Below are 12,850 nucleotides of genomic sequence, written 5' to 3'. Positions count from 1 at the left end.
GCAGAGTTTAGCTCCAGTCCTAATTAAATCCACTTGAAACAGCTAATCAAGTTCTTCGGGATTACAAGAAAAGTCTGAGCAAGTTTGCTGGAGCAAGTTGGGGCTAAATTCTTAAGGATGCTGACCCTCCAGGAGCAGGAATGGGCCACCAGGTGTTGCATTTAAACAAACTCCTCCTACAGATTTACACAGATTAACACCAAATTTGGTCAGTGTAATCTCAAACCCTTTGTGATGTTAAATCGCGAAGATGTTGAGCTTTTTTTGAATGGTGTGTCTGTGGAGGTCTGACTTGTGATCTTAAAAAGAAAATGTTCGATCTGCACCAAAGCATGTTTGATAAGAGTCCTGTCCTGAACACATGCCCATATTCAGTTATAGTCATAGCGCCACCTGCTGGCAACAGGAAATGACAATTCTTACAATCTAAACTCCTCCTAGAGATTTATTGACATCAACATTATAACTTTTTTTTTTTTCTAAAGGTCTTTGTGATGTTGTGATGAAGATCATGGGTCTAGTCACTCTTGGAACTATGTCATAAAAAGTCAGATCTCCCCAAACGTTCACATATTCGATAAGAGTCCTGTTCTGAACACATCTAAAGGCCAATATTATCATATCACCACCTGCTGCAAACAGGAAATGTTATACACGCATTTAAACATGCAATGTCCAATCTGCACCAGACTTTATATATATAAAGTATTGACCTGAAGATATACACATACCAATGTTCAGTTATAGTATAAGTGCCAACAGCCAGCAGCATCTATCTATCTATACAAGTCTTTTATCCATTGTAATTAATTCCATGCTTCCAAAGCTAGCTACGATGGCTGAAGAATGTTATTCAGAACTTTCATAAAATGTGATATCAGTGATGCTTGATGGTTATTTGCACACAGTAAACAGTGATGTGAAACTCATGTTGAAGGCAGATATGACTGCTATGTTACACTGCTCCAGGAAAGACACGAACTGCTTGACAATAGCTTTAATAATTCAGAAAGCTTGCCTGGGAGATCGTACCTGAACATCACAACCCTGTTGGAACAAATGACGCACACTGCCTTTTTCATATCTGGGAATTTGGGAAAGTTTCCAGTTAATGCTTCATTACATGATATAAAAGGCTAAAGAAAATAAAAAGTGTGCCGTAAATAATTTAGTGTTGAACACTGTTTTAATCGTGTGCCGTAAATAACTACTGGTAATTTTATTAAGAGACTATGCATTACACGCCCCTTAAACTTCTTTATCTATATGGATGCTGTACACGTGAGGCAAGTAGGGAATATAAAGGAGCTCACGTTCAGTGTCTTTAGACCGACTTAATTTAACTTCACGGTTTAAGAAGTCTCATCAGTTCAGCATGACCCTTTAGCTACACAGCATTAATTGAACTGAATGAAGCTTCTTCCCAAAGAAGGTGCAGTGTATGTGACCTGCAAAAAATAAAAAAAACACGAGTCGACCCTTTCATTCACCCAGTCGCTCTGATACAGCTGCAAGCTAATATTTAATGAACGACTTAATAAATATATAAATTCATAAATAAAGCAGAAATACCTCTGCAAATCAGACTACTTTATGTTTGATGTCTTCAACTAAAAATTTCTATATTGTTGTATTCAGGCCACAAGGCAGCCTTCTTGCCCAGAGATTCAATTATGTTATTTAAATGTTAGATTCATACATACCTTCCTGCCTACACAACCTGTCTGCGAAAACAGCAATTTTCAGTTTCCGTGACTCTTGCAGTGTAACATAGTAAGTGTGACAAATGAGGACTGTAGTCATAGCTCACATGTTTAGTCGTTATATGTATTCATAGCAACGAACCTGACACAAAAGCGGCCCTGCTATGAAAATCTACAGAATTTCAGAATGCAATTTTTTTTTTTAATGAGCATCCATCCTGCCGTGTACAACAGTGAGTACAACACGAGTTCTCAATAAGTGATGAGCTATTTGTGAATTATTCATTAATTTGTAAACATGGATGTGCCTTCCATGCTGTTCGCACTTTCAGTTTGCGAAATAAAGAAAGTAAAAGCAGCATTAACATGAAACTTGATGCTACAATTCCCATTATGAACTGTAAAAGAATAGTACACCCCACAATAATAAATACAGTAAATAAATTATTGCATTTATGTAATGAAAAAATTGCTTAATTACGTAATTTTACTTTCTTTATTTCTGCAGACTAACTGAAAGCGCATGGAAGGCACATCCATGTTTACAAAAGAATGAATAATCCATAAATAAATGAACGAATTCATAGTGGCTAATCAAAAACAAAGTGGACTATGCGATTATGTGAACCGACCAAAATTCCTATGTCAATATGCCATTGCATATTGAAAATAAACATTATCCTCTGCCATTAATTAGAGTCGTTTACAAGGCAGAGAGCTGAAACTTCGCTCATTTGCGCGCAAGCTCACGATCATTTACGCATGTTTTCTGTTCGTACGTTCATTGAATCAAACATATGCGTATTTGAGGTCACATTTAGGATGGTTCCTGTGCAACATTTTATAAACAAAGCCCAAGATCTCTATGTGGATCATACTAGCTGTTGTTGGATTAATACAGTAAATAACGAAGGGAATATGTGTTCTTATAGACACGCTACAGCAAAATACAGAAATAACTTAAAACCATTTTTGCTGGTGAAAATACTAATGGTCTTTCTACAAGGCTTTTGCACAGTACTGTATATTATGGTAGAATTTTCACCATAATAGTGAGGTATTTCTTTGAGAATGGCTATATCAATATCTGCAGAGCCCTTTGAGGCTGTTACCAGGTCAGTGGCTTGTTTTTTTGTTTTTTTTGCCTTTACCTGACTCCATACGTAGCAAGACACCTACAGGAATGGTCAATATATTTTATAAATGACCAACCAAGAGCTCCAGCCGTTGAATAAAATCCATTTCGGCGGTTCAATAGAGGCTGGAAACACTTCCTTACGTTTTTCTTTAAGATTCCCGCGCAGGCTGTCTTTGCTGAAAAGCCGCAGACAGATCATGTTGCTTCCGAGCGTAAACGTCTTTGTGAGAAGGAAGACAAACTGCAGTTCGGTAAACGTAATAATGTGGCATGTCGTGACTCTCGAGAGCTGCTCGAGTCGTAAAAAGGCGGCGCTGCACAAACTAGATTTGGTCTGGCGAACTATATCTCAAGGCTGGGAATATGCGTACGGAATAAAGCCTTTTGTGAGCATTCATCAAGGCCGCAGCGATTGTTGCTATGAAACAAGTTGTCAGAGCCACTGGCACTGTCACATCACACACACACACACACACACACACACACAGGCAGATGTGTGAACATTCTCCCCAAAGAGTGAGCAGCGATGTTAACAGGTGCAGTAACCTACAACGCTCTGGAGGTACCACCCCACTGACGGGGTTGGCAGCTCTGCTTCCGTCAGCCCTCGGTTGGGAGTCTGGTGTTGACAGGCCTTGGGGAGGGTTACGCTGCACCCCGCCGAAGAGAGAACAGGCATTTACAAGAAAAAGCAAAATGTGTTTAGTAGGCAGATATTAATATAGCCATTCTTAAAGAAATACGTCACTACTGTGCTAAAAAAAATCCTACCATAATATACAGTACTGTGCAAAAGTCTTGGCATTTTCACCCCAAAAAAATGGTATTTGTGTATTTTGCTGTAGCTTGTCTGTAAGAGCACATATTCCTTTCGTCATTCATTGTATTAATCTAACCACGGCTAGTATGCTCCACACACCGTTTATAAAATGTCGCACAGGAAACCGTCCTAAAATTGATCTCAAGTACGCATACGTTTGATTCGGCGAACGTACGAACAGAAAACATGCGTTAATGATCGTGAGCTTGCTCGGAAACGAACGGTTTCAGCTCTCCGCCGTGTGAACGACTCCTAATTAATGTCAGACAATTAATTAGTTTTATGCCAAGAAATCCAACAATAACGTAACATGAAACTAAATATGGAAAGCGTGTGTTGACTTTAGCAGTTATTTGTTTTTGTTTTTTTGTTAGTTTTTTTTTTTTTTTTTAGTTTTAGTTTTTTCTCAGACTCATGGACTCCACTTAAATAGAAGGAGATTTGTTGGTGTTTAATGTTCTGTAAGATTGAAATTTATAGTGGTTCATGTAATGTTACCATTGTGCTGAATACATACAGTATAAATGCTGAATGTTGCTTTATATCGAAAGCAATAACCACCATGCTATAGCCAATAGTGTAGTTGCTATTTTAAGTGGATTTAATTCTCGATGTGCATGCAGAATTTGGGGTATTTAAATGCATGCAGTAAATTATACAAAATATTAATAAATAAATAAATAAAACACTCCATCGTCTGAGCCACAGACAGGGAAGCATCCTGGACACATCGCCAGTCCATCACGTGTAATAAATTATTTGGAGTGGCAGGCATTCGTGCATACACCTATGAATGGGTCTATAATCCCTCCTCTGGGAAATGTGTATCTCAATTTCACTGTGCATCTGAGTCCCAGTTTTTATTAAACAATATTTTACAAGCTTCAGAGTTAAACCGGACGAGATAACATTACCATGCCAATTAAGAATAAATTAAATTATATACATATTCATAAGATACGGAGTAACCTGGGATGTATCAGGGACTGAAAATCTGCGAAGCAATATTGCGCTGGTAAAATACTGTACCATCAGAGATTTCTTTATAGCTCCCAGGCATTAACTGGCGTCCAAGAATTTATCAGCTTAAAGTGTGCAGCGCATTGCAAAGATACTTTAGGTTCGGCGTCTAAGGAATTATTAACGAGATGACGATCATTTTTCTACAGATTCTTGGGTATAACAGTTTTAATTACATATACTTTTATCGTCCTTTTGATAGCTCTTATCTTAATTTGCACAAGTTACCCCCGAACATGCATGGTGTCAGTATTAGAAAACCAGACCTTTTGACAGGGACATTTGCCCAAAGCAAGGCTAAACAGCACAGGGCACACAGACTAAATGTCTAGTACCTTGAAAATGAGTGTGAGTGATTTTATTAATGAAGGGATACTTATATGCTATCAGTGATTTTTCTCCTGTATGCATGACAGGCTTGTTAGCTGCTTTTCCTTCATGCCACACCAAAATGTAGTTCTGTGAAGAAATTCATACATTCCGTTGGCTGATATTATATGGTTTAACTGAAAATATGTATAAGCTAATTATAAGCTCATATTAATGCAGTACATAACATATAGATTAGCAGTACCCTGAATACAAAGATTGTGGGGGTGCATTCGATCACGTGGCATTAGTGCTGCTTATGTACCAAACTGTTTAATTGCAATCCTCATGAGAATAATACATCTTCTTAATTTTTGTAAAATAAATAAGTTTATTGAACGCAGCCGGTATTTTCTTGACATTTGCACGGGTTATTAAATTAGTTTTGTCACTGACATCCTCTGTGATTTCCTTTCGTGTCATTTTAACCAAATATTTCGAAATATTCTTCACACAAAGCTATCGTATGACGCCTGTTTTCAGTCTGGAAAAAAAACATAACTACTTTTTAATCATGCATTTTCAACATTCCCCAGCCTCAAGGAAAGAGTGAAACAAACACCGATGAATGATGTTTTCAAAAAGCTTCGATGTTGTTGGATAAAAGTCTTCTCATGAGACTGTTTTGGGCATTCAGAGGCAAACAGCAATAGTTTAGCTTTTAAAGGAGGACAGGTTTGACAACAATTAATTACAGAACGTGAAGTCAGTTTGTGTCACAACGTGTAGTTTGTCATCTTCTAGGTTTACTGATTTTTATTCCACATTTTGCACTTTTCAAGCTTTGTAAAGATGACCTCAATATCAACAATGATGTATTTTCTTCTAAAGAAGTGTGTATATGAAGCTTGTGGCGTTCTCTCCACCAAGGTGCATGCATCTTCATTATTGGCTCTGGACAAGGTCTGTGCACTTGTGTACACAGTGGGCTCACACACTCCATTGGCACTTCAAGACTTGCAGGCTGAGGGTGACAAAAAGGCACATACACACACACACACACACACACACACACACACACACACACACACACACACACAATACCCAACTTGTGATTTAAAGATCAGCTGTTTCATAGCATTCAGACTGCTAGCAAACACTGTTCATTAGCCCTGGATCTACATCGGCTATCTGCAAGATTCTTCACTTAAATTAATAAAATATTTAATTGATTTTACACTGCTCCACGCGTCCCCAGACCATAAATCGGACGAGTAATCGTTTAAATGACTAAAAGTAACGTATTAGCTTGCGCTAGTGGGCTACTAACTCGATTCGGACTAAGAAACGCAGAAGGATTGCGCTCGTGCTGATGAGTAATTACGTGGCGATGAGGCTTGTGAGCATGCGCACTGTCTGCAGCACCACGGCGAGCGCGGACAGCGAGCGCCTCACACTCCAGCTCGCGCGTGTATGCGTGAAGATTCAACCGGTGGCTTTTCATTTCCCGACTCCGCTCGCGTCGCGACTCAGCTTTCCCGTCTCGCAAGAACTTCACCGCGTCGAATAAATCCCGACAGGAAAATTTAAAAGAACAAGAACAACACTCGGGAGACATTCCCACGTTACAGAAAGCCGGGTTCGTCCGTGAGAGTGGGATGCCGCGCGCGAGATGATGTTTCTCTGTGGGGGGATTGCGCTTTAGAAGCTCCACAATCCAGAAGGATGCTGGTGGGAAATGCCTGTCGACAGAGAGGACGAGATTTGTCAAAAAGCGCTAGAACTCTTATCGGATCTTTGTTCTAAGGGGGAGGTTCAGAACGAAAACTGTTTGGATTTCATTTATTATTTCCGAGACCTTGCCAGGCCGAGGTATTCGGACTCAGGTAGGCGACACTCCTGCACAAAACGGTTGCATGCGTTTTTGTTTTTTTCCCCGAAAGGATCATGAACTAAGCGAATACATTGAAGTATCATCGCAACTTCATATATTTATTGTCAGGTAGTGGCTTCTTTTTCATTTGATTCAGTATTGACTTGTTGCTCAAGATTTTATCCACTGTATTTACTGTGACACTGTCTTTTACTCGACGTGATATTCGGTGTCGATTCAGTTTGGTGTATAGACTCAAATACTTTTCTCAGAAATAAAATGCTACAATCTGTAAAAATGCTAATGGGACAGCTATTATAATTTCGCACTAATTAAATGAACACGATTATAATAGCCTATATAAACCGTTTATAACATATAACATTTGCGGGTTAGTAAACAAAACATAATAATCTAGCTTGTAGGCATGAGAAATGAATTGAGGTGGTTACAAGGCATCTTATTAAAATGCACATCCTTAATGTTATGTCACTTAGGATAGCCTGACCCACCATTCTCTTCTACTTTGACCGTGTTTCGTCATCATTAACTTTTTTCTTTAGGTAAAGTCGGAGCCGCATCTTCTATGATGAAAATCGCTGCATTTGAGTTAAATACGGCACCCGTTACTTCTCGTTTATGCAGTGTGGATAATCTTAGGTTGAGAAAATACGAAAATCCATTCCAACAGCACAGGCCAAAAGTGCAGCACTGGGATCTGCCTGCTTAGATTTAAACGCTACAGCACCTGCTGAGCAAGAGGGCAGGAGTCTTTTGTGCTACGCCGAGGAGTACCAAGGGATTTGGTAAACGGCGTTAAATCTACCACCCACCAGTTATGTTTTTTTTTCTTCTTCTTCTTCTTTTCTTTTCGTAGAAGAGCTTTTATAATGATTCCTCTGGTGCAAGTTTCATTTATAAAACACAAAATAACCAAATTTCAGGACCAGGTGATGGGCCTCTTCATGAGATACGGCTTTGGTATAGGTCATGAAATTTCGGAAACATGTCTTAACTGCTTGACTACACAGAGCCAAAATGCGAACCCCTTCCCCCAGCAGCTCAAGAATCATAGAAGCTATATCGCTATCTCTCTCGCACTCTCACACACCAGTCCCCTGGCTGCATTGACAGCTGTTCGTGGTCGGTTTTGTCAGTTCACTGAGAGCCAACAGCCTGCACCCTAACCAAATTCAACCGTAGTGTAGCGTTAAAAGGCTACCCCTGAGACGTGCCATTTCGTATTTGCAACAAAAGAGCGACACACTATTGGCAGTAAAACATCAATAACAGTATTCTAATAACACAAATTATATGTACAGGGGTAGACTTACAGTAGGAGTATGTCGAATGCTTGATTCTGATTGGTTGACCAATGTGCAATTGTTTTACAGAAACTTTTACCATTGTGCATGCTTTGTAAATGACTACGTTTGGATCGATCACAATCGTAATATGTATGCGTTTGCTGGCATAGTAAATTTGAAAAGTAGCTCATCTGGTACTTGGTGCTTAGGGTATATATATAAAATGTTTATTTTAATTCTTTTGCAGGTAGACAATGTTTCATTCACTAAGGAACCACCCAAGAATTCACCGATGCAATGCTATAACTACTAGAAAATGAGCAGAAATCCAACAAAAGAGATCATTAAAAATATTTTGCAGAAGTTATGTACAAAGCATCTCCAGTCCATCATTCTATACAATTGCAGTCATCCATTCATACACAAATTAGCATTTGGTGGTCGAACAGTTAGTCTATATATTTTCAGACCCAGTGGCAGAGTACTGTACAACCTCTGCCAAACGTAGGTGTGACCAGACAGCTTTTATATAACCTCAGCGCGTCCAAGCTCTTGCGAGATACTTACGTTTTTATTTGACAAACCATTATTTTGTGGCGCTAGATGGTTCCACTAGTGATTTCAGCAGAACTCAGACGTTAATGAATACTGTGCTTCCTAATACTTTGGATTTGATTGAATAAGCAAAATCAACACATTTGACCAGTTATGTGCCAAGAGTGTTTTTGCTCAATGGGATATCAGGACATTCAGACCAAGTGGCTGTGTAAACTGTAATTAAATAATCAGCAGCATGAAACCGGAGTGGAAAGAAAAGAAGCAAAACAATCATTATCCAGTGTCTCACTGTGTCGGAACGGTTGCCTTTCTGTGAAGCCATGGTAACATTGTTATTCCTTTTAGAGGACAGATGATCAAATGATTTTATAAGAATAGGCTTGATTACACAAGGGGCAATATTGAGTGCCAAGAGCGGTGTCTGTATGATTTTGCAATCATTCAGCATTTCCATTTTTCTTATGAAAGTACTTTATAGGCATAACCAACACTTGGTGTTTTTCAGAGCAGTGTTTGGTTTAGAGAAAGTGCTGCAGCCTAATAAACCACAGGCTGGTCTTGCATAGCTTTATTAAACTCTTACTGGAAATCGTATTTTGTGTTTCACAGGCCTTAGCATGCTAAGGGCGGCGACCACATTTTAAACGTTGTTATTACACCTTTTAGGGTCTAGCAGCCTTTTGGCATGGTCCCTGGAATACCATTGAAATGCCTCTCCGGTAAATCTCAAAAAAAGGAAATGCAATTTGAGCGTTGCTGAAAGGATAACGATGCTTATTAGAGCTTTTTAAGCAACTTGGTCCCAAACTGAACCATTTTAGAAAAACCCTCTTTTGAGCTTCTTAGACAACCGGCAAATTTGCCTTATATAAGCTACTATATATTATATAATTGCAAACAAACATGACTCTAAATTTCTTATTTCTTGCACACTGGTTAGTTAAAATGCTTAACACCTTTATTTCAAAATGGTTAAGTCTTCAGAATTTCCGTGTGTTCGCACAATGTTAACAAAAATGCATTCATACAGGCAGCTGCAGCGCAGTGGGAATCTCTACTGCAAGGCTCTTTGAAGCTCTTTGTGTGTTGGAATGTTTCTATGGGTTACTAGATATGAGCCATTGTGGGGCTTTCACTTTGAAGTGTAACTGACACACTCGGCGGACTGAAATGAGTTGCGCTGCTTTAGAGGACTCTGCTCAGAGACAGCCCAAATCAAATAGTGTTTGGCAGCTGCTGTCTCTGCTGAATGCTGGAGAGATGCGGCGCACAAAAGAAGAGGAAGGGGTGAAAAGTCAGTCCATTAAATAGTCCAGTTGTAGCTGGCGTGCCGATCTATTGACTTATATCGACAGTCTGAGTAACCGTGGGTTTATAGTGCACGATTTTAATTTGGCTGAAAAAAGAGTTGAAGTATATCTACAGGTTTTTTTTACCTATTTGTTTAGGATTTCTTCTAGTCACTTTAAAATGACGCTCCATCATTAATAGCTATGGTAACTATGCAGAAAGAACATTGCAGACACTAACATTAAATTAAATGGACATTTACTAATAGTAATCGTGCATTTACAACTGAGAAGGTTATTTAATAGATAACAAATGATTACTAAATCGGATCATTTTATGAAGAATTACCAGTTGATTACTAATTACATCATTAATATGTTTTTGGGATGTGAGAATTTGTAACGCGGATTATGAAGCATACTCTAAATTGCTGACACTCATTAATATACTGCTTTCTTGTTATATTTCGGCAAACAATTGTTTTATTCGGGATTATTATGTTTCAGGCACAAAATCATATTTAAACGTTTGTCACATTCTACATTAAAATGCATTTGAATTACAGCATACTGTAACACTTAGGGGGAAAATGGTAATTTATGTACTGATAAATTATTTCAGCATTGCTTTTTAACTGGTTTCTCTGAGACTTGGCTGTGCATTATAAACTGTGATCAAGATGGTTTGTTGTTTGACATTCAGTTTTATTTTTGGTATAAATCCATTGTGTAATAGGATAAAAGCATTAATAATACCATATTGTTGTCACGATTCTTGATTTCATTTACGATATTATTACCTTGATCATCTACACTTACAGCTATATAATCGCTTAACTTGACAACAAACATTAAAGTTACAGAATTACAGTTCAATCTGCAATAATAATGAATCCACAGACATGGATTCAAAAACAGAACAAAACGCTTACCTTTCAGTTGGCATAAGATTTAGTCTCAAAACATAGCACTATGTAAAGTGGATTTTACATCCAGCCTAATCGTACGACTGTTTTTCTCGCAACTAGTACGTCCAGCTGGTGCAACAGACCCCTAGTGTGCAAGCTTCCTGTTGCATAATGACATATGCGCGGAGGAAAAGTCACAAGTGAACTGACACTGTGTTGGGGTGGATAAATTAACAGCAGATTTTAATTTTTGGTAACCTTAAATACTCAGTATCACCCAATATCTAAGCTTTGAATGCTGTAATTACCAGTCACCCTTGTGATTGGAATCATGCAGACACATGGTCTGTGCCCCATTTTCTCAACATTTGGAACCCGTGATCAGATTTCCCAGGATCCTCATGTACCACACGCTCTAACCTACTAATAAATGTGGATCAAGAAGCAAGAGACCCTTTAAAGTCTATTACCGTATGCCACTGGTGTAAATTTAACATGCTGTGGAGGACCTGTCTCCCCACCAGAGTGGTATCCCAGAGCAGGAGACTCACAGCAGCAGTGGGCAAGTAAAGGTGTGATCACACTATTCTTTGCCTCTCTGGCCCAAAAGGCATATTTGTACTTGCAGACTTCCACTAGAAGTCTCTTATTAACTTACACTGACAGAATATTCAGCATTAATAAATTAACCAACAGCTATGACATGATTGCGATATCTCTGTACTGAATTGTGTTTGGAGCTGCCTTGCATCTGTTTAGTCGCATATACAACAAGGACATAAACAATAAGACCACCCTGCAGAATTCCACGTTCTGGTACATGTATATCATAACATAAAACTGGCAAAACAAATAGATTAGTGCAAACTTTTTGTGTTTTGCAAAAACTGAACAAATATGATACATACCAAAAATAATTAATAGACCTTTAAACCTATCCCAAAAAGGACATTAGATGTTTATCTTAAGTTATCTTAAGCTTTATATTTGTGCACATAAAGTGTGTCAATGTGATGAAAAATCTGGAATATTTAATTGTTCCTATTACAACATAATGTAACTTAATTTAATGTAATGAGAGGGAATATTACTTATTAAGTACTGTAGCTGTCATATATTTAGAGGTTTTTTCTTAACACAAGAGGTTCTTTCTTTCTTTCTTTCTTTCTTTCTTTCTTTCTTTCTTTCTTTTGCCTGCCCTATTCTCTAGTGTGCATTTTGTCCTATGACAAAAGGTATCTGTACTGTTTCTTGCTGTGAAATACTTCTGTTGTCTACTGTCAATAAATGGACAGATTTTTTAGGTTGTGTCAAGACATTGTGAACTCTACTCTTATTAAAGGGGGTGAAACAACAAAACCGTAAAAAGACACGGGTATGAGGCTAGAGAAAAAGAAAAGAAAAAACATTTGATTGACATCCCATTTTCTGGGTAAATGATTAAGGGGGCTTGCTTGACCAATGGGCTGTCCCATCTCAACTTTTGGCTACGCCACTGAGGAGCTCAATTAAACTGGTTTTGTCTATCCTAATGAAACCTGTCACCTGCTTTGAGTGAACTGTGTGATGGCTCCTTTTTACTGCTTACTCTTAATTAACTTAAGTTCCTGATTTTAATTAAAGTTAAGGGGATTTCATTAGAGCGACTAGTGGTTAGGGCCAATCATCACAGTGACAATACCCAATGTTTCAAACAGCAGTGGCTTAGAACTGGCATTCAGTTAAATGTCTAGGGTTTACAGTGCGCTCAATAAGGTCTGTATTAATGAAGAAAGCTAGGTAAGCAATATCTGGAAATTGGAACTGTACAAAGTGAAAGGAATTGGGTTTTAAAATAAAGCGGGTGGCAAATATTTAAAAGAAGATTCTACTATGAGAGTTTGAGAAAAGGTTGCAAATTACATCAGACAGGAGCTTTACCCTCT

At 38.3% G+C, this 12,850-nt stretch overlaps 1 protein-coding gene across 1 annotated transcript in view; it reads left to right on the top strand.

Moving 5' to 3' along the window:
* The first annotated feature begins 6,139 nt into the window (after positions 1-6,139).
* Positions 6,140-12,850, top strand: part of syt9a (synaptotagmin IXa) — a 28,832-nt gene continuing 22,121 nt past the window's right edge. The window contains 1 exon segment of the mRNA XM_043264813.1: positions 6,140-6,876. Within this exon segment, the coding sequence (XP_043120748.1) occupies positions 6,729-6,876 (148 nt within the window). The 5' untranslated portion in view covers positions 6,140-6,728.

Source organism: Puntigrus tetrazona, chromosome 18 (genome assembly GCF_018831695.1).
Source record: "Puntigrus tetrazona isolate hp1 chromosome 18, ASM1883169v1, whole genome shotgun sequence".
Lineage (NCBI taxonomy): Eukaryota > Metazoa > Chordata > Actinopteri > Cypriniformes > Cyprinidae > Puntigrus > Puntigrus tetrazona.
This window is presented reverse-complemented; position numbering and strand designations above follow the sequence as displayed.